The sequence below is a fragment of the Phyllobates terribilis genome, unplaced genomic scaffold, assembly GCF_046119375.1.
Source record: "Phyllobates terribilis strain yellow unplaced genomic scaffold, ASM4611937v1 Scaffold_1__5_contigs__length_1240528914, whole genome shotgun sequence".
NCBI lineage: Eukaryota > Metazoa > Chordata > Amphibia > Anura > Dendrobatidae > Phyllobates > Phyllobates terribilis.
In genome coordinates, this window is record NW_027362761.1 from 524,333,059 (window position 1) to 524,360,119 (window position 27,061).

A 27,061-nucleotide genomic window follows, 5' to 3' on the forward strand; every position below is an offset into this window, starting at 1 on the left:
ACAGGTGGGGGTGAACACTGGGGACAGGTGGGGGTGAACACTGGGGACAGGGGGGGTGAACACTGGGGACAGGGGGGGTGAACACTGGGGACAGGGGGGAGGTGAACACTGGGGACAGGGGGGAGGTGAACACTTGGGACAGGGGGGAGGTGAACACTGGGGGGGGTGAACACTGGGGACAGGGGGGGTGAACACTGGGGGGAGGGGTGATTATTGGGAGGTGGGGGGTGATATCACTGGGACTGGGGGATGGTGGGTTTGATCACAGGAGCAGGGCATTTACACTGAGGCTGCTGCTGCTGTGATCACAGTCCACCGGCTGTCAGAAGGAGAGCAGCAGCCGGTGGATGAAGACGTGGGAGAGGGAGCAGAGGGAGCGGAGGTCGGGGTGCAGGTATGAAAGTGCAGGGGGGGTCGGGGGTGGAGGGGGGGTCAGGGTGGAGTGGAGGGGGGGGTCGGGGGGGAGTGGGGGCAATACTACCTGATGCAGATCAGCGGCGGCAGCAGGCGATCAGCGGTGGCAGAAGGCGATCAGCGGCGGCAACAGGCGATCAGCGGCGGCGGCGGCAGCAGAGGGTCCACGGGGGGGCAGCAGCAGAGGGTCCACGGGGGGCAGCAGCAGAGGGTCCACAATGGCCGGCACACGATCCATGGACGGGTAGGAGCTGGGCAGTTGCGGCCATCATGAAAAACTCCCTCCACATCTGATTGGGGCTAGTATCCATGTGACGCTAGCCCCCCAATCAGATCTGGGGGGAGGGGGGGACAGAGGTGACACTCCCCCCAGCCAATGGCTGATGCTGTAAGCATCAGGCCATGCCCAGATTTAAATATTACACCAATTTTCATTGGTGAAATATTTAATTCATACCGATTGGCAGTTTCACTAAAAGTGAAAATGAAACAGCCAATCGGAGGGGTCCTAGGCACGGGGGGGTTAATCCACCTCCCGGGGGGTCGACTTCAGGATGTCCAGTTGCAGTAGCAACTGTGAAACCTGAGCGACCCCGCTCGCAGGCGCTGCAGGGGCTCTTTCCCTCCATGTCACAGACGCTGTGATATGGGTCGGGAACGAACTGTTTTCCATGTCACAAACGGTGTGACACGGGTCGGGAAGGGGTTAAGAGTTGCAAAGCTTGGTGTAATTTCATTCCCGTCCACCCCCTGATGTATTTTCGAGTAGGCCAGTATTTTGGCACAATTTTTGGGACTTTTGGGACCAAAAGACGCAAAAGCAGTTGAAGACGAAAAAAATGCCCATTTTTCACTTTGTGCCAAATTCATGAATCGTGTGTGCTATTTGAATGGACAAAAAAACTGCAACTAATACCACAAGGCAAAAAGCAAAGTGACTTAAAAAAAAACCCTGCAAGTGATGTATTGAGGGTGGCCTTTGATTCTAAGGCTAAGTGCCCACGATGCAGAAATGCTCCGGATTTTTTCTGCATCTCCCTGGCAGGAAAAATGCATGCGGATTGTACATGCGGATTTTACATGCGTTTTTCCTGCCAGGGAGAAGCGTTTGTCAAGCGTTTTGCATGCATTTCTGCATGCGGGTTATCAAGCGCGTTTACAAGCGATTTTAGCATCACTTGGAAAAGTGCTTGACAGCTTGGTCACACTATATAAATCCATACAACTGTCATGGATTTATATAGTGTGACCAAGTTACGATGCTGCAAATGCAGCATCAATAGTAAAAAAATAGAATAAAATGGTAAAAAAAAAACCCAAAACATTATACTCACTTTCCGATGGCCCCCAGTCTCCTTATCCGGTCTCCCCGGTGTCTCGCGGTGGTGTTAAAGGACCTTTCATGACTTCATTCAGTCATGTGACAGGTCACGTGACCGCTGTCGTCGACGGTCGCGTGACCTGTCACATGACTAAATTACGTCATGGAAGGTCCTTTTACACCACCGTGAGCCGCCGAAGACACCGGACGCACTGTACAGGAGACTGGTTAATTCTTTTTTAACTACAGGTACTATGGTACCCGGGTCTGGAGGAGAGTCTCCTCTTCTCCAGACCCGGGTACCATCCGCGCATTGAATCGCTTAATATCCGCATGTGCACATGTAGTGATGCGGATATTATGCGATTCAGTTCAAGTCAATGGCGGCAATTACGTCGCATTTCCGCAAAATTAATGGACATGCTGCGGATTTTTCCGCAATGATAATCCGCAGTGGAAATTTCCGCAGCATGTGCACAGCACATGCAGATTATCATTGGGGACCATGGGGCACGTATTACCAAGTGTTTTTTAAGCGTTTTCGCTGAGGAAATTCCACAGCAAAAGCGCTTGAAAAACGCATAGTGGGCACCAGCCTAAAGTCTGGCTGTTGAGCTGATTTGACAATGAGTTTCTTCTCTGTCTTTTCCCACATTGAGCAGTACAAATGATAAAATATCTAATGTCTTGTAAACCTTTTTAAGAATGACTATGCAGCACCATTAGGCTAATGCATGACTCTTCTTCTGCGCCTCTGATGTAATATTTGACTATCAATAGTCCAGTAATTAAATGTCTATGAACAGTTAAATAAAAATAGAGAAATGACTTTGTGCCGCTCGTGTTCATCTTTATTAAGGCAGAACAAACTTTGTTTCAAAAGGGAAATGAAAGTCCATTAGGAGGGAAAGAAGATTATTTTTTATCCTTTATAAGATTGTCTACAGGAATGAACGATATAAAACAATTAAGAGTACTACTTAGTCAATAGTATATAGTCTAAATGCAGTAAATTTCTTTATATGAACCTGTCACCTTACATATGTAGTCCTATCTGTCAGCAGCACGGTGTTGATTTAATATATCTGCTTTATTCAGTTACATTTCTGCTTACTTAGACTTCTGAGTCCAATGGGTGGTCCTAATTTGTGATTAAAGGGAATCTGTCGGTAGGATCAACCCTCATAAGCCGTCTAAATGAGCATGTAGGTCATAGGAAGCTGAATAAAATGATACCTTGATATCTGTGATCTGATTTCTTATTCCTTCTGTTTAGTACCCCATTTGTCAGCATAAGTGTAGCGTTGCTACAAAGTATGGCTCCACACCACATTATATATTATATAACTTTCCATTGAAATACTTTTATGCCCAAAAATTACAAAGGTATTCTAGGAGTGATACCTTTATTGGCTAACCAGAAGAATTATGTTTGCAGCTTTCAGAGCAGAGAGGCTCCTTCTTCAGGCCGGTTTACAAACGAATTATTGAGACAAGAGCACAACATTTAAGAGATATTACAAAATGTTGTACTCTTGTCTCAGTAATTCATTTGTAAACCGGCCTGAAGAAGGAGCCTCTCTGCTCTGAAAGCTGCAAACATAATTCTTCTGGTTAGCCAATAAAGGTATCACTCCCAGAATTTTTGGGCATAAAAGAATTTACATCAATTTTTCAGGCTAACACAGTACCACAATATAATGTTTTATTGTGCATCATAACTTTCCATTCAAATTTTTAGAAGTGCCATAAAATGCCAGATTTCACATCCAACCACGAACCATAATAGCTGATGACTGGCAGGTTCAGCTGCCAAATCTGAACATCAGCTGGTCATTCAAACCATTTTTTGGCCCAAATGTTACAACTCCAATGCAAGTTACATGTTAATACGCCATTCGAAGAAAATGTCAACGGGAATCTGTCAGCAGGTTTTTACTATGTAATCTGAGAACACCATGAAATAGGGGCTGAGATACTGATTCCAGAGATGTGTCACTTATTAGGCTGTGTCTTGTTTCAATACTATCAGTGTTTTTTCCAGGGCTATGGAGTCTGTAAGCCCACCCTTCTACTCCGACTCCTTAATTTCCATGACTCCTAGTACACGACTCCGACTCCCTCATACACGGCTCATGTTTAAGTGATAAATTTACTGTAGAACAGATTCATCTCAGCTAAAAGTCTAGACCCTTAGATCAGGAATAGGACAGACATTTCTAGGACATTTCATAACTTTCCCAAATTCTTATGAAAAAAAATATTCCCCACAAACTGCATTGAATTACTGTACCCAATTTATTATATATTTTAGGAGTTGAAGTCGGTCCATTTTATACCGACTCCACCAAAATGGACACGGACTCCCGACTCCGACTCCACGACTCTGACTCCACAGCCCTGGTTATTTCAGCAGGAGATTATCACTGCCGGACTAGCTGCCTTGTGCCTCCTGGTCCAACCACACCCTCGCCACTGATTAGCAGTTTACTGTCAATATACAATGTACACAGAACGCTACCAATCAGTGGTATGGAAGAGGTCAACTTTCTGAGCACTGTGTTAAATAAGTATATAGTACTTAAAGAAGAACTATACTTTTTAGAATAAACTGTTGATCTATCCAAAGTCTTTTGAAAGTAGAGTTCCCATTTAAATAAAAAGCTTTGGGTTCTCCTCATAGTGAATCATGAGTTCATTAGTTATTAGTATTTTCTTTGACATACAAATGGGATATTCTGTATATCTGTGGCTAAACTAAACATTAACAAATGTTAAAGTCAGCAGGATATGGGGAAAAAAAAACCTATGCAGGCTTATTCTTGTTCTCTCGCTAATTTTTGCTTTCAGTATTGACATGCGGCCATACGAAGCTACAGGCTGAAACAATCACTTGTATTTGCAATAGCTTACCTTTTTACAGAAAAGTAGTGATTTCATGGCCAAGATGACAATATTATCAAGAGAACATACAGTATATTTACTTATCATGCAAAAACATAGCAAATTGGAATTGGAGTCAATTAAAAAAAAGTGTCCCAGTGTCGAGATTTTATGGTATATGTAGTCGTGTGAAAAAGTGTTTGCCCCCTTCCTGATTTCTTATTCTTTTGCATGTTGGTCACACTTAAATATTTCAGATCACAAATTAAAATATTAGACAAAGAGAACACAAGTAAACACAAACACAGAATGCAGTTTTTAAATGAAGGTCTTTATTAATAAAGGAAAAAGAAATCCTAACCTACAGGGCCCTGTGTGAAAAAGTGATTTCCCCCTAAACCTAATAACCATATGGGCCACCCTTAGCTGCAACAACTGCAATCAAGCGTTTGCGATAACTGGCAATAAGTCTTTTACAACGCTCTGGAGGAATTTTGGCCTGCTCATCTTTGCAAAATTGTTGTAATTCTGCCAAATTGGAGGGTTATTGAGCAAGAAACCGCCTTTTTAAGGTAGTGCCGCAGCATCTCAATCAGCTTAAGGACAGGACTTTGACTAGGCCACTCCAAAGTCTTAATTTTGTTTTTCTTAAGCCATTGAGAAGTGGACTTGCTGGTGTGTTTTGGATCATTATCCTGCTGCATAACCCAAGTGCACTTCAGCTTGAGGTCACGAACAAATGGCTGGACATTCTTCTTCTGGTTGTTTTGGTAACAGCAGAATTCATGGTTCCATTTACCACAGCAGGTCTTCCTTGTCCTGAGGCAACAAAACAGCCCCAGACCATCACACTACCACTATCATATTTTACTGTTGGTATGATGTTTCTTTTTTCAAATGCTGTGTTACTTCTACTCCAGATGTAATGGGACATACACCATCCAAAGAGTTAAAATTTTGTCTCGTCAATTCACGGAGTATTCTCCAAAAATTCTTGGTGATCATCAATATATTTTCTGGCAAAGCTGAGATGAACCTTTAGTTATTTGTGCTCAGCAGTGCTTTTCGTCTTGGAACTCTGCCTTACATGCCATTTTTGCCCAGTCTCTTTCTTATGAACACTGACCCTAACAGAGGCAAGTGAGACCTGTAGTTCTTTGAATGTTGTTGTGGGGTCTTTTGTGACCTCTTGGATGAGTCGTCGCTGCGTTCTTGCGCTAATTTTGGTCGGCTGGCCATTTCTGGGAAGGTTCCCCACTGCTCCATGTTTTCACTATTTGTGGATAATGGCTCTCACTGTGGTTCACTGGAGTCCCAAAGCTTTAGAGATGGCTTTATAACCTTTTCCCGAATTATAGGTCTCAATTACCTTGTTTCTTATTTGTTCCTGAATATCTTTGGATTGCAGCATGATGTCTAGCTTTTGAGGATCTTTTGGTCTACTTTACTTTGTCAGGCAGGTCCTATTTAAGTGATTTCTTTGTTTCAGAACAGGTGTGGCAGTAATCAGGTCTGTGTGTGGCTAGGGAAATTGACCTCAGCTTCCCAAAGATGTGTCACGCTGATGGTGCACAAAGTCCTTTTACTAGGTTTAAATGTGTCATGCTGATGGTGCACCAAGTCCTTTTACTAGGTTTAAATGGTAATTTTGTGCTTATCAACGCCCAGTCACAGACAGGAGGAGGACCAAAATGGCAGTCACGGGGGACTTCAGCAGACCCTTGCCATGGTAATCCTTGAGCACCCTTCATTTGGGTTAAGGTGGGGTGGGGAGGGGGGGTGATGTGCTCAAGTGCAAGCACACACAAGCAACTTAGCCATTTAAGTGTCGTTGTCAGTGATTCCCAGCAACATTTACATGATTAAACAGCAGTGATTGGGGTAAGCTCCAGCTGCTGCTGTCACAGGTAGATGATGGCTGTGTAACACAGTTGGAATCTGCCCAGTATGGTATGGGGGCCGTTCTTGAGCCCCTCCATACACCTGCCATGACCACATGACATCATTTTATGTGATGAGGTCACAATGTGGGTAACCTAGTGAGCCTACGATATTTGTCTAGCTAGGCCTATATTCACTTTGTATTAGAATGGTCAAACCTACATAAATAGCATAGAGATGTTTGGATGGTGTATAAATGTACACTCGCTAGGTCCCCATTGATACTAAGAACGGAGGTCCCAAAATCCAGTGCATGCACAAAGCCACCACACTGTTCAATTCTATAGGACTGACAGTGACTCAGGGGATTTAGAGGGCCCGTTCTCAAGATCGGTGGGGAATCCCTGTGTTTAAGTAATGAATGTATTTAATGGGGAATACAATAAATACATGGTGAATTTAATTATTAGAGAACACATTTTGTGTACAACTTTTTTGATGTTCACTGATTGACACTTGATCCCCAAAAGAGGTGGCAAAACTAAGTGTCACGGGGATACCGCGACAGGAGCCAGAAGATCATGGCATCTGGTTACACGTACCCCTGCACTGATTAGAACTGCTTCACCTTCCTATTAGCAGTGCAGGTTTTCCTTGCTCTGTCTGTAAGGGTTAATCAGTTCTGTTTATCTCCTGGAGCTCTCCATCCTGAATTTTATCAGCTGTTCTGTGTTGGCCACTCCCCTCTGGTATATATGCTCACCACTTACACTTGGGAGTTGCCAATGATAGTTGACCACTACCTGGTTTGGACTTGAAGGAGAAGTTAAGTGTTAGGAGCAGGCATTTGGAGTGGTTTTCAGAAGAATTCTGCGTGGAGTTGGTTTGTGTGTTTTTCTCCCTATCCTCTTCCCATTTGGTTTGTCTCTCCTATTCCGCCCCAGATTCCCACTTGGTTGTTATGTGAATGTATTTGTATGATTGCAGTTTTCTTTTATCACTGTCTGTTTATCCCTGTCTGTTGGGTTCGTGTTATCCTATACACTTTTGTCCCATACTTCCCAGGATGTGGGAGGGAACAAATAAGACTTAATATCGGAGCATAGCAAAGTACGAGACCCCAGCGTCTCCACCATTTGGGTTAATCTGGGGGATAACGATAACCTTGGGTTTCCCTAGCTCGATCGACCTGGTAGGTTCCCATTGTCCCTTGCAATTACGTGACACTAAGCTAAAAACCATTCTGGTCCAAACTGAATTTTTTGTGTGACCCTAAATAATTTAATATTAAGAAAGTGCTTTTGATACCACTTATCGATGTCCAATGTGAAATTATTTGCCCTTTATATTTAACATCCACTACATCAGAACACAGGCCTTATAACATCAGCTCATGTAATGATGGGTTATATATCAGCTCTAGTTCAATCACATCATTCAATCAATACATAATATTATGAAGAGCCGTCCACCAATAAATCAAATTACCCTTTAATTCCTTAATGTGTTTTTTTTTCTTAAGCTCAAAACATTTTTATACTGTATGTAACGGTCAAGCAAAAAAACGAAAAAAAATATTGTGTGATAAAACGTATAATATTATTAATAATAATAATACTTATTTCTCTTTTTTACAGTGTTGCTTATTCTGTGAATGTGTCTGAGGATTACCCAGGTAAAGTCATTGTTTTTTCTTAAATCCCCCCTCAAGTAATTTCATTATGTTGTTCGTCTCCCACATATCAGTAGTGTCATAGATCCTACGCCATTTTTGTTCCCGATGTCCATACTGAACACTGGAGATTAAGTGCAAGAAGTTACATAGGGGTTGTCAGATGCTGACTTCTAGGCCACCGTAATTAAGAGCCTTGATATGTGACTCCTATAAAAAAAATTGCATAATTTTTAATTCTGAGTTAAAGGGAATGAAAAATTATGCAATTTGTACTTTTGCGCTATAAATTCAGTCTGATCTTCATGTTATAAAGCAGGAGGAGCCAAACATATCAATATACTAGATAGTGGTTCCAGTAAAAAAAAAATCAGTATAAGGCTATGTTCCCACGATGCAGAAATGCTCCAGATTTTTCCTGAGCGTTTCTGCATCTCCCTGGCAGAAAAAACGCATGCGGATTGTACATGCGGATTGTACATGTGTTTTTCCTGCCAGGGACAAGCGGAAGTGAAGCGTTCTTCACATGCATTTCCGCTTGTGGGTTGACAAGCGCTTTCCAAGAGATTTTAGCATCACTTGGAAAAGTGCTTGACAACTTGGTCACACTATATAAATCCATGCAAACGGCATGGATTTTATATAGTGTGACCAAGTTAGTTAAAAAAAATAATAAAAATGGTAAAAAATAAAAATAATCATTATACTTACCTTCCGATGGCCCCTGGTCTCCTTCTCTGGTCTACCCGGTGTCTCGCGGTGGTGTAAAAGGACCTTCCATGACGTCATTTAGTCAAGTGACAGGTCACACGACCGCCGACGTCAGCGGTCGTGTGACCCGCCAGGACGCATCATTAAGGAGACCGGGGGCCATTGGAAGGTAAGTATAATGGTTTTTTTTTTATTTTAAATTCTTTTTTTTACAGGTACTATGGTACCCGGGTCTGTAGGAGAGTCTCCTCTTCTCCAGACCCAGGTACCATTCGCACATTGAACCGCATGATATCCGCATGTACAGATGCAGTGATGCGGATTCCATGCGTTCCAATGCAAGTCAATGGCGGTGAAAACGCAGCGATTCCGCAAAATAATTGGTAGTGCTGCGGATTTTTCCGCAATGATAATCCGCAGCGGAAATGTCTGCAGCATGTGCACAGCACATGCGGATTATCATTGGGGAACATGGCAGACCTTCTACCAAGCGTTTTTTAAGCGTTTCTGCGGCCGAATTGCCGCTGCGGAAACGCTTAAAAAATGCATAGTGGGCACACAGCCTTACATGAAATTTATTTATGTTAAATGGGTTCTCCAGTTTTAGAAAACCCCTGTCCCCTGCCTGCAGTTTGTGTCTTAAAAAAAAACAAACTATGTGACTCGCCCCCAGAGCCGTGGGGTACTCGGCAGCCGGGCCTATGGATGCTGATGGGGGATATCACAGTGGCTTGCCCGGTCCGTGGCCCAAGGCGGTCAACAAAAAGGGGAATTATTTATAGGGGATTTGTAAAGTGTTCGTGACGCCACCTGTGGAATGCGGCTAAAGGGAGCCGCCGCTGCGGAGTAGTCCTCTGAGGCAGATGTTAGGGCAGCTTATGATGGAACGGCTCCCCACAGGTGGAGCGGGCCTCAGGGCAGCGTGAGGTAATGGATGGTGGTGCAGGGGAGAGACGGCCAGGACGGTTCAGGAAGAAATGACGGACACTCACACAGGGGTTAGCTTCGGTACCTTTACTGGTGTAGATGCAGGTATGGTCCACGGTACTTGGTACGCAGGGTGCACTTCTGGACTCTCCCCAGTGAGCGGGTATAGGGCCTCCTGCTCCGTTGCTTCCACTTGCTAAGCTTCTGACCTGCCTGGAGCTAGGCCTGGCTTAATTACTGTCTCTCTCTCTTGCACCTGCTGACCTGGTGGTAGGGCCTTCTCTTGGAGATCACTCTCCCTGGACGCTGGGGCCTCCATGACTCCTAGCCCTGGTACTGTAGTCAGCGTTGGTCGACCTGGGACTTGTAGTCCTCCAGGTGTCCGTTGGTCCCTACTGGGTATAAAGGGGCCCGGTAGGCGTGTATATCTCGGGGTGAGCCTGGTACGCTCCTTTTCCCCCTTCAACTCCTCTCTCCTTTCCTCTTTGCCGTCGGCAGCATTCAGGGCCCTCACTACGGCAACAGCAGACAAGCTGCGTCTTCGCTGCTCTCAACGTCAGCACGCTCTCAACTCACAGACTAAACTGAGCTGCCTGGCTCCATCCTCCCTATATATCTCCCTAACGGGCTCCCTCTGGTAGTCTGAGGTGGTAGGGTGGAGGTGTGTGAATGTGTGAGGGCCTCTTGTGGAGAAGTCCATCCATGCACCCTACTGGGTTATGTGGCACCTGTGCGTAGCAGGGCGCCACATATGCTTGACTCACCCTTTCTGGGTCCAGAGCTGAGTCTGTGCTACTGCTCCCAGTGTCTGTTATTGGCTGCAGAGCTGTCAATGTGACATCAGCACTAGAGACAATAACTGACCCCGGGAGCCGTTGTGGAGACCCGGGGATGGAGACTCAACATTGGACCTGGGGATTGTGAGTAAACAACAGTTTGTTTGTTTTTAAATAAACTGCATTTGGGAATAAAGTTTTTTCTGAAATGGGAAACCCTCTTTTAATCATTCCTTATTCTGGTTATAGGAGTTCAGTGGGTGGTACTACTAAGTGATTGACAGCTGGTTTTGTATGAAGCTAAGACTGTCAATCACTATTAAGACCGTCCACTGTACTGCAAGGCCCAGATTACTGAGATTTACATCCATTTATTGCAAGCTATATATGATAATCTATTTAGCTTCTCTTGCTTTAATAATCATAGTCCCCCGAGCTCATAAATCCCAGTAGTTAGCTGTAATCTGAATTGAAATCTAGCAATAAATGTTTACTTTTCAATCCCTCTGCAGCGCCACCCTAGGGAATATAAAGAATTACACCATTAAAGTCACCCAGCTGTCCATACGATGCATTGACATGCCAGGTTCCCCAGAGATCCAGGGATAGAGAGACACCACAGACAGCTGCCTCCTGTTCTGCCCAATTTCTGGAGAGTGCAAAAAAAATTGAGGTTATTGAAAGATGTATTTGAGCACCTAATTATTACACAAGTAGCAGTGATATTCTGTTACTTTCTGGAAATAATGAAAAGTTCTTCTAAATTGTACAAACTGCTTTTATATTGATATTTTATATACAAGTGCAGGAAAGGGTAATGTACCAGGGGATTGCATTATTTGGAGCTCAATAATATGCTTTCATTAACAGATACCAAAAATCTTCTGGGAAATCAGTGTCCCACCGGCTTAACAAGTTAGGTGCTATTTGAGGAGAGCCTGTGGCTGGTGCCCTTTACACAGACACTGAAACACAGCTAACAGCAGCCTGCAGATTGTTGACAGGCTCCATCTACCGCAGGGATTTTGATTTCTTTGTGGCGACCCTTTTCAAATCTCATTTGCTAATGAAACCACCTTAGAGCAATGGCCGCCTCCACCTACTGCCCATACCCCGCTGTGTTTTCTAACCGTTCGGCTGCTGTACCCACATGTCATGTCGTATTTCATCCCTTGGGTGATTTCTTGATCCTTTATTGACTGTTGTGTCACAACTGTAACATCCTCTTATGGAACCAATAAGATAATATGTGTCCAAGATTGTAGTAATGTCACGGGTTTACTGTGACAGAAAGGAGCAAGAAGACAGCAGCGTTTGAGTTCACGTACTCCTGCTTTAAATAGAAGCACTTCTCCCTCTTATTAAATTGTGCCTGTTTCTTTCAGCAGTGCAAGAGTTAAACTGCTCAGCTTTGAATCTCTGTAGCTTCCTTCTTTGAGGTTCTCAGCTGTGCAGTATCAGCCCCTCCTCTCTCATATATAGTCTCTGCTCTGGCAATCTGGATTGCCAGTGTTAAGTCTTGTATTGCCTGGTGAGAAGTGGAGGATTTGGTGTTCGGTACAGGCGTTTAAGGAGAGTTCTGTGACTGTTACTTGGAGTTTTGGTTGCGTGCATAGTCCCTTCCTCTTCTATTTTTGTTTACATTCCTCATCTCTTCATTGTTTTCTCTCTGTTCTCTGTGAGTGCATATTTTGTATGATTGGTATTTTCATTTATCCCTGTAAGGTTGTGTGCCTACGATGCATTTTTTAAGCGTTTCCGCAGCGGCAAAAACGCTGCAGAAACGCTTAAAAAACGCATGGTAGAAGGCCTGCCATGTCCCCCCAATGATAATCCGCATGTGCTGTGCACATGCTGCGGAAATTTCCGCTATGGATTATCATTGCGGAAAAAAACGCAGCACTACCAATTGTTTTGCGGAAGTGCTCGTTTTCGCCGCCATTGACTTGCATTAGAACGTGCCAATTCTGCAAGACTGCATCTGTACTTGCGTAATTGGTGCGTTCAAATGTGCGGATAGTACCCGGGTGTAGAGGAGAGGAGAGTCTCATTCACACCCAGGTACCATTAAAAAAGGTGTAAAAAAAGAATAAAATAAAAAAAAATGTATACTTACTATCTGGCGGCCCGCTGTGCGCTCCTCCTTGCTTCCCGGCACTTCGCAATGGAATGAAGGACCTGCGCTGAAGTCAGAGTCATGTGACGGGTCACGCGACACTGACGTCGGCAGGTCCTTCAGTGTACTGCTACCGACAGCCGGGACGGAGCGAAGCAAGACAGCGCGGGCCATCGGAGGGTAAGTATATATTTATTTTTTTATTTTTTGACATTCTCTCGGGTCACACTATATAAATCCATGCTGGTTGCATGGATTTGTATAGTGTGACCAAGTTGACAAGCACTTTCCAAGTGATACTAAAATCGCTTGGAAAGCGCTTGTCAACCCGCATGCGGAAATGCATGTGAAGAACGCTTCACATCCGCATGTCCCTGGCAGGGCATCGTGGGCACATAGCCTAAGTCCTTTTGCTTCTTTGTCTGGTTTGTGTATTTCCATACACTATTCCTCCCCAGTCCCACTTCCCTGGGTGGGGGAGGAGACAGATAAAGGCTGATTCAGGAGAACAGCAATGTACGTGGCCCCAGCATCTTCACCATCAAAAGTAATCTGGGGAGCAAGGATAGCTAGGGTGACCCTAGCGTTAGGGACAGGATAGGAGCCCCTGGTCCTTTGTTATCAGACAACAGTATCGTGACAAGTAATATCTGGAGAACTGCACAATACGAAAATTAATCATACAGTTCTCTGCTATGACTAATGTAATTAGGTCCATTTAAAACCATATATATATAATTAAATAGCGCTCACCCACAATCTCTCCCAGAAGGTTGGTTTGTATCCCTAATTGTGGTGGGTGCACAAGTTCTCTTGTTGGCTGCAAGAAGTAATATAATCATACATGCTTTCTAAAAGTGCAGCACTGTATAAAATGAAATATCTTTATTAAGGGGAATCTGTCAGCATGTTTTTTCTGTGTAATCTGAGGGCAGCAAGAAGAGGAGGAGCTGAGACACTGATTTCAGCGATGTGTCACTTATTAGGCTGTGTGCTTTTTAATACAATGAGTGTTTTATCAGCAGGAGATTATCACTGCCCAGATGCTCATGTGCCTCCTGGTCTCACCACATCCTCAGCACTGATTAGCAGTTCCCTGTCAATAGACAATTTACATCGAAATCTGTGGTGTGGGTGGAGTTAGCTTTCCGAGCTCTGCTACATTTGCAGTAACTAAAACTTTGATTGGATCACAACTGCTGCATCTAGTAAACTAAGTGATACATCACTGGAATCAGGGTCTGTTTCCCTACCCACTTAATTGTAAAGTGCTGCACAATATGTTGGGGAGGAGTCCTGAGGAGATAATTTGCATATTCCCACTGCATTTTGGGGTAAGTGAAGAGTCTCCGCGAGCTCAAAGAACACTGGATTTTGGCTGTTGGAGCTGAAAAGAGGACATCGGTAAACCAGGGGAGGAGTCCTGAGGAGATAATTTGCATATTCCCACTGCATTTTGGGGTAAGTGAAGAGTCTCCGCGAGCTCAAAGAACACTGGATTTTGGCTGTTGGAGCTGAAAAGAGGACATTGGTAAACCAGGGGAGGAGTCCTGAGGAGATAATTTGCATATTCCCACCGCATTTTGGGGTAAGTGAAGAGTCTCCGCGAGCTCAAAGAACACTGGATTTTGGCTGTTGGAGCTGAAAAGAGGACATCGGTAAACCAGGGGAGGAGTCCTGAGGAGATCATTTGCATATTCCCACTGCATTTTGGGGTAAGTGAAGAGTCTCCGCGAGCTCAAAGAACACTGGATTTTGGCTGTTGGAGCTGAAAAGAGGACATCGGTAAACCAGGGGAGGAGTCCTGAGGAGATAATTTGCATATTCCCACCGCATTTTGGGGTAAGTGAAGAGTCTCCGCGAGCTCAAAGAACACTGGATTTTGGCTGTTGGAGCTGAAAAGAGGACATCGGTAAACCAGGGGAGGAGTCCTGAGGAGATAATTTGCATATTCCCACTGCATTTTGGGGTAAGTGAAGAGTCTCCGCGAGCTCAAAGAACACTGGATTTTGGCTGTTGGAGCTGAAAAGAGGACATCGGTAAACCAGGGGAGGAGTCCTGAGGAGATAATTTGCATATTCCCACTGCATTTTGGGGTAAGTGAAGAGTCTCCGCGAGCTCAAAGAACACTGGATTTTGGCTGTTGGAGCTGAAAAGAGGACATCGGTAAACCAGGGGAGGAGTCCTGAGGAGATAATTTGCATATTCCCACTGCATTTTGGGGTAAGTGAAGAGTCTCCGCGAGCTCAAAGAACACTGGATTTTGGCTGTTGGAGCTGAAAAGAGGACATCGGTAAACCAGGGGAGGAGTCCTGAGGAGATAATTTGCATATTCCCACTGCATTTTGGGGTAAGTGAAGAGTCTCCGCGAGCTCAAAGAACACTGGATTTTGGCTGTTGGAGCTGAAAAGAGGACATCGGTAAACCAGGGGAGGAGTCCTGAGGAGATAATTTGCATATTCCCACTGCATTTTGGGGTAAGTGAAGAGTCTCCGCGAGCTCAAAGAACACTGGATTTTGGCTGTTGGAGCTGAAAAGAGGACATCGGTAAACCAGGGGAGGAGTCCTGAGGAGATAATTTGCATATTCCCACTGCATTTTGGGGTAAGTGAAGAGTCTCCGCGAGCTCAAAGAACACTGGATTTTGGCTGTTGGAGCTGAAAAGAGGACATCGGTAAACCAGGGGAGGAGTCCTGAGGAGATAATTTGCATATTCCCACTGCATTTTGGGGTAAGTGAAGAGTCTCCGCGAGCTCAAAGAACACTGGATTTTGGCTGTTGGAGCTGAAAAGAGGACATCGGTAAACCAGGGGAGGAGTCCTGAGGAGATAATTTGCATATTCCCACTGCATTTTGGGGTAAGTGAAGAGTCTCCGCGAGCTCAAAGAACACTGGATTTTGGCTGTTGGAGCTGAAAAGAGGACATCGGTAAACCAGGGGAGGAGTCCTGAGGAGATCATTTGCATATTCCCACTGCATTTTGGGGTAAGTGAAGAGTCTCCGCGAGCTCAAAGAACACTGGATTTTGGCTGTTGGAGCTGAAAAGAGGACATCGGTAAACCAGGGGAGGAGTCCTGAGGAGATAATTTGCATATTCCCACCGCATTTTGGGGTAAGTGAAGAGTCTCCGCGAGCTCAAAGAACACTGGATTTTGGCTGTTGGAGCTGAAAAGAGGACATCGGTAAACCAGGGGAGGAGTCCTGAGGAGATAATTTGCATATTCCCACTGCATTTTGGGGTAAGTGAAGAGTCTCCGCGAGCTCAAAGAACACTGGATTTTGGCTGTTGGAGCTGAAAAGAGGACATCGGTAAACCAGGGGAGGAGTCCTGAGGAGATAATTTGCATATTCCCACTGCATTTTGGGGTAAGTGAAGAGTCTCCGCGAGCTCAAAGAACACTGGATTTTGGCTGTTGGAGCTGAAAAGAGGACATCGGTAAACCAGGGGAGGAGTCCTGAGGAGATAATTTGCATATTCCCACTGCATTTTGGGGTAAGTGAAGAGTCTCCGCGAGCTCAAAGAACACTGGATTTTGGCTGTTGGAGCTGAAAAGAGGACATCGGTAAACCAGGGGAGGAGTCCTGAGGAGATAATTTGCATATTCCCACTGCATTTTGGGGTAAGTGAAGAGTCTCCGCGAGCTCAAAGAACACTGGATTTTGGCTGTTGGAGCTGAAAAGAGGACATCGGTAAACCAGGGGAGGAGTCCTGAGGAGATAATTTGCATATTCCCACTGCATTTTGGGGTAAGTGAAGAGTCTCCGCGAGCTCAAAGAACACTGGATTTTGGCTGTTGGAGCTGAAAAGAGGACATCGGTAAACCAGGGGAGGAGTCCTGAGGAGATAATTTGCATATTCCCACTGCATTTTGGGGTAAGTGAAGAGTCTCCGCGAGCTCAAAGAACACTGGATTTTGGCTGTTGGAGCTGAAAAGAGGACATCGGTAAACCAGGGGAGGAGTCCTGAGGAGATAATTTGCATATTCCCACTGCATTTTGGGGTAAGTGAAGAGTCTCCGCGAGCTCAAAGAACACTGGATTTTGGCTGTTGGAGCTGAAAAGAGGACATCGGTAAACCAGGGGAGGAGTCCTGAGGAGATAGTTTGCATATTCCCACTGCATTTTGGGGTAAGTGAAGAGTCTCCGCGAGCTCAAAGAACACTGGATTTTGGCTGTTGGAGCTGAAAAGAGGACATCGGTAAACCAGGGGAGGAGTCCTGAGGAGATAATTTGCATATTCCCACTGCATTTTGGGGTAAGTGAAGAGTCTCCGCGAGCTCAAAGAACACTGGATTTTGGCTGTTGGAGCTGAAAAGAGGACATCGGTAAACCAGGGGAGGAGTCCTGAGAAGATAATTTGCATATTCCCACTGCATTTTGGGGTAAGTGAAGAGTCTCCGCGAGCTCAAAGAACACTGGATTTTGGCTGTTGGAGCTGAAAAGAGGACATCGGTAAACCGCGCGCCTACCGGCGCGCGCATTTTGAAGCTTTTTTTTTAAGCTTTTTTCACTGTTTTCAAAACATTAACAATAAGAACATGGAAGAGTCCAGGACCCATTTGGTGAGCTGCATATCCTGCTACATGTTCACAGACTTGCCAGTGGAAAAGCCAAACTTCACATGCCAGAAATGCAAGCTTGTGTCCCTGTTGGAGGAAAAGTTGCGAAATCTAGAAGAGAGGTTAACTACCTTGAAAATCATTAAGGAAGGTGAAGAGTTCTTAGACAGAGCAGAATTATCTCTTCATGATTCAGAAAGAGAAGAAATTCGAACTGCACCTGACGAAACAGAGGAATGGAAGCATGTGACCCAGAGAAGCAGGAGGATCGAGAGGCAGTCAGCACCCATACTGCTCAGGAACCAGTACCAGGCTCTCACGCAGGAGAACCATAAAGAAATACAGCAAAATAAGACTTTGCCAGCAATGAATAACCTTGTAAGCCCTCAGAATCCTCCTGGATGGAGAAAGAAGAATGTTGTGAAGAAAAAACGGAGAGTGGTGGTCATGGGGGATTCCCTGTTAAGAGGAACAGAGGCCGCTATCTGCAGACCACACATAACCTCAAGAGAAATGTGCTGTCTTCCAGGAGCAAAAATTAAAGATGTGTCTGACAGGATATCAAGACTCTTCAGACCTACAGATCACTACCCATTCCTGCTAATACATGTGGGGACAAATGACACCGCAAGAAAGGACCTGGAAACCATCTGCAGTGACTTTGAAGACTTAGGCAAGAAAGTGAAAGAATTGGGAGCGCAGGTGGTCTTCTCATCCATCCTCCCAGTGGATGGCCATGGAACAATGAGGTGGAATAAGATTCTACAGGTAAACAACTGGCTACGTCGATGGTGCCGTCAACAAGGATTTGGATTTCTGGATCACGGAATGAATTACCTATACGATGGACTACTTGCTAGAGATGGGGTGCACCTTGCGAAGACTGGAAAACATGTATTTGGAAGTCGCCTTGCTACACTCATCAGAAGAGCTTTAAACTAGAACAATGTGGGAAGAAAAAGGAAAAGGCCAGAAAAAGCCATACAGCTGACAAATACTATTGAGATCTCTGCTACTGGAAGTGGAAAAGAAGAACAAAGACAAAACAATTTAAATAATAAAAATATGGGAGGAAGAGAAACCAATCACAAACTAAAATGTTTTTATACAAATGCACAAAGCGTGGGCAACAAACAAGGAGAATTGGAACTACTAATGCAGGAAAAGGAATATGATGTCATTGGAATCACTGAAACTTGGTGGGACGATACACATGATTGGAATAAAAGGCTAAAAGGATACAACTTATTTGCAAGAAACAGACTTGATAAACGAGGAGGAAGTGTTGCATTGTATGTTAGAAAAGCGTATATCTGCACAGAGATTGAAGCTTCAGAGACTGGGAGTTCTGTGGAAACTGTTTGGGTAAGAATACAAGGAGAGAACAACGGAAAGGACACCATTGTAGGCATTTACTACAGGCCACCTGGGCAAGCTGAAGATATGGATGAACTCTTTATGTATCAAATGACCAAGTTCTCCAAAAAATATGACGTAGTGGTCATGGGAGATTTCAACTATCCAGACATTTGTTGGGAATCTCTCTCAAGTAAAACTAACAGGTCAAGCAAATTCTTATCCTCTCTTGCTGACAACTTTATCTTCCAAAGGGTAGGGGAGAAAACAAGGGGATCTGCTACTTTGGATCTAATCCTTATAAACAGGGAGGAAATGGTTGAGGAGGTAAAGGTGGCTGGGACCCTAGGAGGCAGCGATCATGCTATTATAGAATTTTGGATAACTAGAGGAGGAAGACATGTGAAGACTCAAACTTCAAGGTTAGATTTTAGAAAGGCAGATTTTAAGAGACTCAGAAAGAGAATAGGAGGGATCCAATGGCTGGATGTCCTTGAGGACAAAAATGTCCAGGAAGGATGGGAAATTTTTAAAAATGAGATTCTCAAAGCACAATCGTTAACAATCCCGAAAAGTAGGAAGAATGGGAAGCATTTAAGGAAACCAGGATGGATGAACACAGAACTTAAACACATGCTAAAAAGAAAGAAATAAATGTTTATTAAATGGAAAGAGGGAGGCATATCTAAAGAAGATTATAATGCAGTCTGCAGATCCTGCAGGGCACGTATCAGGTTAGCTAAAGCTGACAATGAATTAAGGCTTGCAAGAGATGTCAAAAGCAATAAAAAAGGATTTTGGGGGTATGTCAAAAGTAAAAGAAAAGTCAAAGATGCTATAGGATTTTTACAGGATGAAATTGGAGAAATGGTAAGAGAGGATGTTGAGAAGGCCGAACTTTTTAATTCCTATTTTGCATCTGTTTTCTCTCAGAAAGAAAATGTAACATCAACTGATCTTCACTGTCCTTTTAAAGGAATAGAGGAATCCAAGTTATCTGTAAACAGAAAGATTGTGAGGGAATATTTAGCTAACATAAATGAGTTGAAGTCTCCATGTCCAGATGAATTACACCCCAGAGTACTGAAGGAGATCGTAGAAGAAATTTTAGAACCACTCTCCATAATCTTTGAAAATTCTTGGAGAACAGGAGAAGTCCCAGAAGACTGGAGAAGAGCAAATGTTGTTCCTATCTTCAAAAAGGGGAAGAAGGTGGACCCAGGGAACTATAGGCCGGTGAGTCTGACTTCTATACCAGGAAAGATCTTTGAAAAAATTATTAAACAACATGTATGTAAGTACATGGATAAGAATGAAGTGATTAACCAAAGTCAGCATGGGTTTGTAACTAACAAGTCATGTCAGACTAACTTAATTTCCTTCTATGACAGAATCACTGACTGGGTGGATCAGGGAAATGCTGTAGATATAGTATATCTTGACTTCAGCAAAGCATTTGACAAAGTATCTCACACCATCCTTATTGAAAAAATGACCAAGTATGCAATGGACCAGGCAACTGTTAGGTGGATTCATAACTGGCTTAGTGATCGGACTCAAAGGGTGGTTGTAAATGGCTTCACATCCAGCTGGATGAATGTCTCAAGTGGGGTACCACAGGGCTCCGTCCTGGGACCTGTATTGTTCAACATCTTTATCAATGATTTAGATGAAGGAATTGAGGGTAAACTGATTAAATTTGCTGATGACACAAAGCTAGGAGGGATAGCTAATACTAGAGAAGAGAGAGAGAGGATTCAAAAAGACCTAAATAAACTGGAGCAGTGGGCAGCAACCAACAGAATGGTTTTTAACAGGGAAAAATGCAAAGTACTACATCTGGGCAATAAAAATGAAAAAAGCATATACAGAATGGGAGGAATAGAGCTAAGCAACAGTACATGTGAAAAAGACTTAGGTATACTAATAGATCATAGACTGAACATGAGTCAACAGTGTGATGCAGCAGCAAAAAAGGCAAATACAATTCTGGGATGTATTAACAGAAGCATACAGTCTAGATCACGTGAAGTCATTATCGGTCTTTACTCCTCTTTGGTCAGACCTCATCTGGAATACTGTGTACAGTTTTGGGCACCACATTTTAAAAAAGACATAGACAAACTGGAGCAAGTTCAGAGAAGAGCGACCAGAATGGTGACTGGTCTGCAAACCATGTCCTATGAGGAACGGTTGCAGGATTTGGGAATGTTCAGCTTGCAAAAAAGAAGACTGAGAGGAGACTTAATAGCTGTCTACAAATATGTCAAGGGCTGTCACATTGTAGAAGGATCATCTTTATTCTCATTTGCACAAGGAAAGACTAGAAGCAATGGGATGAAACTAAATGGGAGGAGACACAGATTAGATATTAGAAAAAACTTTTTGACAGTTAGGGTGATTAATGAGTGGAACAGGCTGCCACGAGAGATGGTGAGTTCCCCTGCAATGGACGTCTTCAAACAGAGGCTGGACAGACATCTGTCTGAGATGATCTAGTGAATCCTGCTTTGAGCAGGGGGTTGGACCAGATGACCCAGGAGGTCCCTTCCAACTCTACCATTCTATGATTCTATGATTCTATATAAATAAAATTATTATTATTATTATTACATTACACTTCTCTCAGATAAGGTAGCAAAAACCTGCTGACAGGTTCCTTTTAATAGACTTTAAACTCACAGCATGTAAGTGACATGCATTTTTTAAAATGTATTAATAAAGAAATTTGATTTTATGCAGTGTGTAACACAAATGACGGTGCCCCCGAATGATTCCCCTTCCCCCTTCATGCAGGAACACCGGCATTCTCACCGCCTCGGCCGTGCTCCCTGCTTCCTGTGTCTGTTGCACTTTGCGCAGGCGTGCCTAGTAAGCTCGTGTTCCCCTGTTCTTAAAGGGGCATCGCGCACATGGTAAGCCAATAGTTATAATAAATAATAATAATGATTTTTATTTACATAGCGCCAACATATTCCGTAGCATTTTACAATTAAGCTGTAGGCATCTGAGTATTAAAGGCAACTTCCCCATTAGGGAGGTGCCTGAGCAACCCCTATAGTTTCCTAATAGTTGGTAGTGTGTGCAACTGTATGTTGTCAGGTCGTCCCATGTCCTAGTATCCTGAAGTTAGAACCCGAACCCCTCGTCTTTCTGTGGCCAGTGCCTTAACCCGAACCCCTCGTCCTTGTGTGGCTAGTGCATTAACTCGAACCCCTGGTCCTTGTGCTTCCAGTGCCTGAACCCGAACCCCTGGTCCTTGTGTGGCCAGTGCCTGAATCCAAAACCCTGGTCCTTGTGCAGTCTGGGCCTGAAACTGCTCCCCTGATCCGTGTGCGACCAATGCTTGAATCAGTTCCCGAGACCCATGTGTCTGAATTTTTACTTCATGTATCTGCACTGTTATAGAAGTCTCCGAATCCGGCCCTGTCTGTGACTCTATGTCAATATCTGTCCTGCCCGAGGAGTAGTCTGAACGGAGTCCGAGTCCGTGCCTGCATGCGTGACCCTTGGGGTCAGCCGCCGACGTCCCGGGGACTGCCTAGGAGTGGTACCTGGGGGCTTCCTGCAGCTCAAATCTGACTCCACCATCAGGAGCTCCAATGAACACCAGGTAGCCACTTAGCTACGTCCCTCCTAGGCAAGCCCGACCCATGGCACAGTGGGTCCAAGAACCACGTGGGCCACCTGTGTGCATGACACAGTGCTGGGCTTTTGAAACCATTCCTTCTTCCTTCTAAGCCACAACCTTTCCTCCAGCCCATGCCCATATTTCGTATGAGTTACAAAAATTGCCTAAAACACGTAATAGATCTAAAACTTTCAACATTATTATTTTTTTTTAATTTTCATGAATATTTTGACCAGGTTTTGGCAGGACCATGTTAGATACTGTCTCTGTGTGCTCGCTGCCTTTGGGCTTACTTAAATCTTGCTATAGATCGGGTTAGATGTTCATATCTTGCACATTACAGTATTGATTGCAAAACATTGAATTACTTTTGTAGTAAAGTAAGGTGAATAAATTATAAAATGCTGCTTCTGTATGGAGTGCCAATAAACGGGAGCAGATCAATCAATAGATGTCTTCCAGGAACAATTAATACATGGACCGATATCTGAGAAGGTGACGGCTTGAGATTAATGTATCATTTATGTAACGATGCTACGGCAATGATACAGTAACAATTGTAAGAACCCAGATGTGTGATGCTCCAGTGCTGCAGTACATGCACATAGAGCTTACTACTAGTGTTGAGCATTCCGATACTGTAATATCGGGTATCGGCCGATATTCGCGGTATCGGAATTCCGATACTTAATTCCGATACTTTTACAATATCGGATACCGGAATCGGAAGTTCCCATAATGCCTGCGCTCTGCAGTGTCTGTGAAGGATGACAAGTTGGATGGCAGCGCGATCCAGCCTGTCATCAGAATGCCATCCCAGCGGGGGAGAATTCTCCTGATTGTTTAAAAGCCTGCGGGCGGTATAAAGCCGCCGGCTTTTAAACAATCACACAGCCCCATACTGCTTCCCCGCAGCCTCCCACCCCGATCCTCCGCTCCCCTCGCCACCTCCCATCCCGATCGTAAGTTAGGACCGGGCGGGGAGCGCAGCTCCAAGGAGCGGGGAGTGAAGGACCCGGGCGGGGAAGCCGGCAGTGAAAAGACTTCACCGCCGGCTTTCCCGTTCTGTGCTGCGCTTTCCCGCCGGTTATTTCAAATGAACAGCTGAGGTATCAGGTGATGCTGATCAGCTGTTCATTTGAAGTCGCCGCGTTGCCCTCAGAGGGTTCATGTGAGTTCATGCTTGACTGCATTGCATGAACTCACATGAACTTTCCCACGGCCGCACAGGTCAGCCTCACCTCCCAGACCCGTCATGATTAGTGTGTGTGCGGGGTGTGTGCGTGATGTTTGTGCTGGTGTGCGCGGTGTCTGTGCGATGTGTGCGGGTGTGTGCGGTGTGTGTGCGTGCAGGCAGACATAGGCCGATGTGACACTACTACTCCCATCGGCCTATGTCTGTCCCCGTCCACTCCTGCCAGCAGGATCAGCTCGATGGGAGCAGTAGTTCCCATCAGACTGATCCTGCTATTTAAATTGCCCTACTGTGTCCCCAATAAATGTTAAATACATGTCATTGGTGGCCAGTGGTTACCTAAAAGAAATTAGTTCATACATTACCTGTCCCCGCCGATCGCCACCTAAAATAAAGTAAAAAATAAAAAACTACACCTATACTCACCAAGACACCTAATTCCCCGAAGCCATCGATCTCCTGTAATAAAATATAAAATAATAAACCACAACCTTATCCTTACCCCTCCGTAGCAGTCCACGAGTGTCCCACGAAGATCTCCAGTTCAGAGCAGCCACATAGAATGTGACCGCTCTGGACCGCCGCCGCCGCTAGAATGACGGGGCCGTAAGGGTTCACCGGAGTTCAGGCAGCGCTGCTCCGGTTAGCTCCTTTACGGCCCTGCTGTATCGTGAGAAATTCCCACGGTACAGCAGTGCCGTAAAGGAGGTCTCCGGAGCTGCGCTGCCTGAATGCACTCCGGTGACCTCAGTCAGTGGCTCCCGCTGCCGGGAGCGGACGTGTTCCCGGCAGCGTGAGCTTACAGCAGCCATGCACAGCTGTCACCATCTCCAGATGTGACAGCTGTGCATGGGAGATCAGCGCAGGAACGTGGACAGGTAACTATTATTTTTAGTAAACTAAGAATTAAATAAAATTGTGTGTTTTATTTCAAATAAATTATTTTTTTCTGGGTGTAGTGTGTTTTTTCTTTTTAACACTTTGTAGGTTAGTAATGGGGGTGTCTTATAGACGCCCATCATTACTAACCTGGGCTTCATGGCAGCTGGCGCTGACATGAACCCCACCACTATTACCCCCTGCCACCGCACCAGGGCAGCGTGGAAGAGCGAGGCTAAGTGCCAGAGTTGGCGCATCCTATGGATGCGCCATTTCTGGGGCGGCTGACGACTGGTGTTTCTAGCCTGGGAGGGGGCCAATATTCATGGCACCCTTCCTGGGCTATTGATATCAGCCCCCAGCTGTCTGCCTAGCCTTTGCTAGCTATTAAAATAGGGGGGACCCCACGTCATTTTTTTTGGGGGTTCCCCCATTTTAATAGCTAGTAAAGGCTAGGTATTCAGCTGGGGGCTGATATTAGTAGCCTGGGAAGCTCCGTGGGTTTTACCCCCTTCCCAGGCTTCAAACATCTGCCCCAGCCGTCTGCTTAACCTCCGCTAGAGACTAAAATTATGGGGGATCCCACGCCATTTTTTTTTTAAATAAATCCATTATTTTAACACTAAATGACATTTGAGGAGTTAATAAAGATGCAGTCCCTAAATTATTATTTATTTTTTAATTAATTTTTCCCAAAACTTTTGACGTGGGCTTCGCCATATTTTTGTATGCCAGCCAGGTACAGCATCCAGCTTCTATGAACGCGCCATTTTCCGGGGCGGCTGCGGACTGCAATTTTCAGTGGGGGGCAGAAAGCTTGGGCCTCCCTGCGCTGCAGATTCCATCCCCCAGCTGCCTAGTTGTACCTGGCTGGACACAAAAATAGGGAGAAGCTCCACGTTTTTTTTTTTTAATTATTTCATGAAATTCATGGAATAATTAAGAAAAAAAGGGCTTCCCTATATTGTTGTGTCCAACCAGGTACAAATAGGCAGCTGGTGGTTGGGGGCAGCCCGTTCCTGCCTGCTGTACCTGGCTGGACCCAAATATAGTGCAAAGCCCCACGTCAATTTTTTTTAATTATTTCAGGAAATTCATGAAATAATTAAAAAAAAATTATGTGGGGCTTCGCCCTATATTTGTGTCCAGTCAGGTACAGCAGGCAGGAACGGGCTGCCCCCAACCACCAGCTGCCTATTTGTACCTAGCCGGACACAACAATATAGGGAAGCCCTTTTTTTCTTAATTATTCCATGAATTTCATGAAATAATTAAAAAAAAAAATACGTGGGGCTTCGCCCTATTTTTGTGTCCAGCCAGGTACAACAAGGCAGCTGGGGGCTGGAATCCGCAGCGCAGGGAGGCCCAAGCTTTCTGGGCCCCACCCGCTGCAAATTGCAGTCCGCAGCCGCCCCGGAAAATGGCGCGTTCATAGAAGCGCCATCTTCTGGCGCTGTACCCAACTCATCCAGGGCCCTGGTGCGGTGGCTCACTGGGTAATAAAGGGGTTAAGGCCAGCTTGGCATTATCAGCTGGCCCTAAGCCCGAAATTCATGGGGTCACGCCAATATTAGACATGACCACCATGAATTTCTAGTAAAGTATTTAAAAAAAACACAAACACCCAGAAAAAAGTCCTTTAATTGAAATAAAGACACAATTCTTTATTGTTCTAAATTAAACCATACTTACAGTCACGCCCATTCCAGCTGAAGCCAACGATCTCCTGCAATAAAAGTAAAATAATAAAGCAACCTCATCCTTACCTTTCCATGGTTCCCAGGACAGCTTCAGCTCTGCTACATCGAGATGACAGGCTGGACCGCAGCAGAACGCTGCCATCCAGCCTGTCATCCCGCAGACACTGAGAAGCGCAGGCATGCTTGCGCTCCTCAGTGTCTCGCTGTGACGGCATCCAGATGAGCGGAGGTCATGTCCAATGAACTCAGCTCACCTCATGCACGTCACTGACAGCGTGGGAAAATTCTCCTGCACTCAGCGCTTCAGCGTGAGAATTTTCCCACGCTGTCAGTGACGTGCATGAGGTGCGCCGAGTTCATTGGACATGACCTCACCTCATGCACGTCACTGACAGCGTGGGAAAATTGTCACGCTGAAGCGCTGAGTGCAGGAGAATTTTCCCACGCTGTCAGTGACGTACATGAGGTGAGCCAAGTTCATTGTCGGCTCATCTGGATGCCGTCACAGCCAGACACTGAGGAGTGGAAGTATGCCTGCGCTTCTCAGTGTCTGCGGGATGACAGGCTGGATGGCAGCGTTCTGCTGCGGTCCAGCCTGTCATCTCGATGTAGCAGAGCTGGAGCCGTCGTGGGAGCCATGGAAAGGTAAGGATGAGGTTGCTTTATTATTTTTCTTTTATTGCAGGAGATCGTTGGCTTCAGCTGGAATGGGCGTGATGGTAAGTATGGTTTAATTTAGAACAATAAAGAATTGTGTGTTTATTTCAATTAAAGGACTTTTTTCTTTGTGTTTGTGTTTTTTTTAAATACTTTACTAGAAATTCATGGTGGTCATGTCTAATATTGGCGTGACCCCATGAATTTCGGGCTTAGGGCCAGCTGATAATGCCAAGCTGGCCTTAACCCCTTTATTACCCAGTGAGCCACCGCACCAGGGCCCTGGATGAGTTGGGTACAGTGCCAGAAGATGGCGCTTCTATGAACGCGCCATTTTCCGGGGCGGCTGCGGACTGCAATTTGCAGCGGGTGGGGCCCAGAAA

General features: G+C 45.0%; 1 protein-coding gene across 1 annotated transcript in view; it reads left to right on the top strand.

The window, feature by feature from the left end:
* PARP8 (poly(ADP-ribose) polymerase family member 8) overlaps positions 1–27,061 on the top strand; it is a 323,912-nt gene that overhangs the window by 123,926 nt on the left and 172,925 nt on the right. Inside the window, exon 3 of the mRNA XM_073680309.1 lies at positions 8,137–8,174. Within this exon, the coding sequence (XP_073536410.1) occupies positions 8,137–8,174 (38 nt within the window). The remainder of the gene's footprint in view (positions 1–8,136; positions 8,175–27,061) is intronic.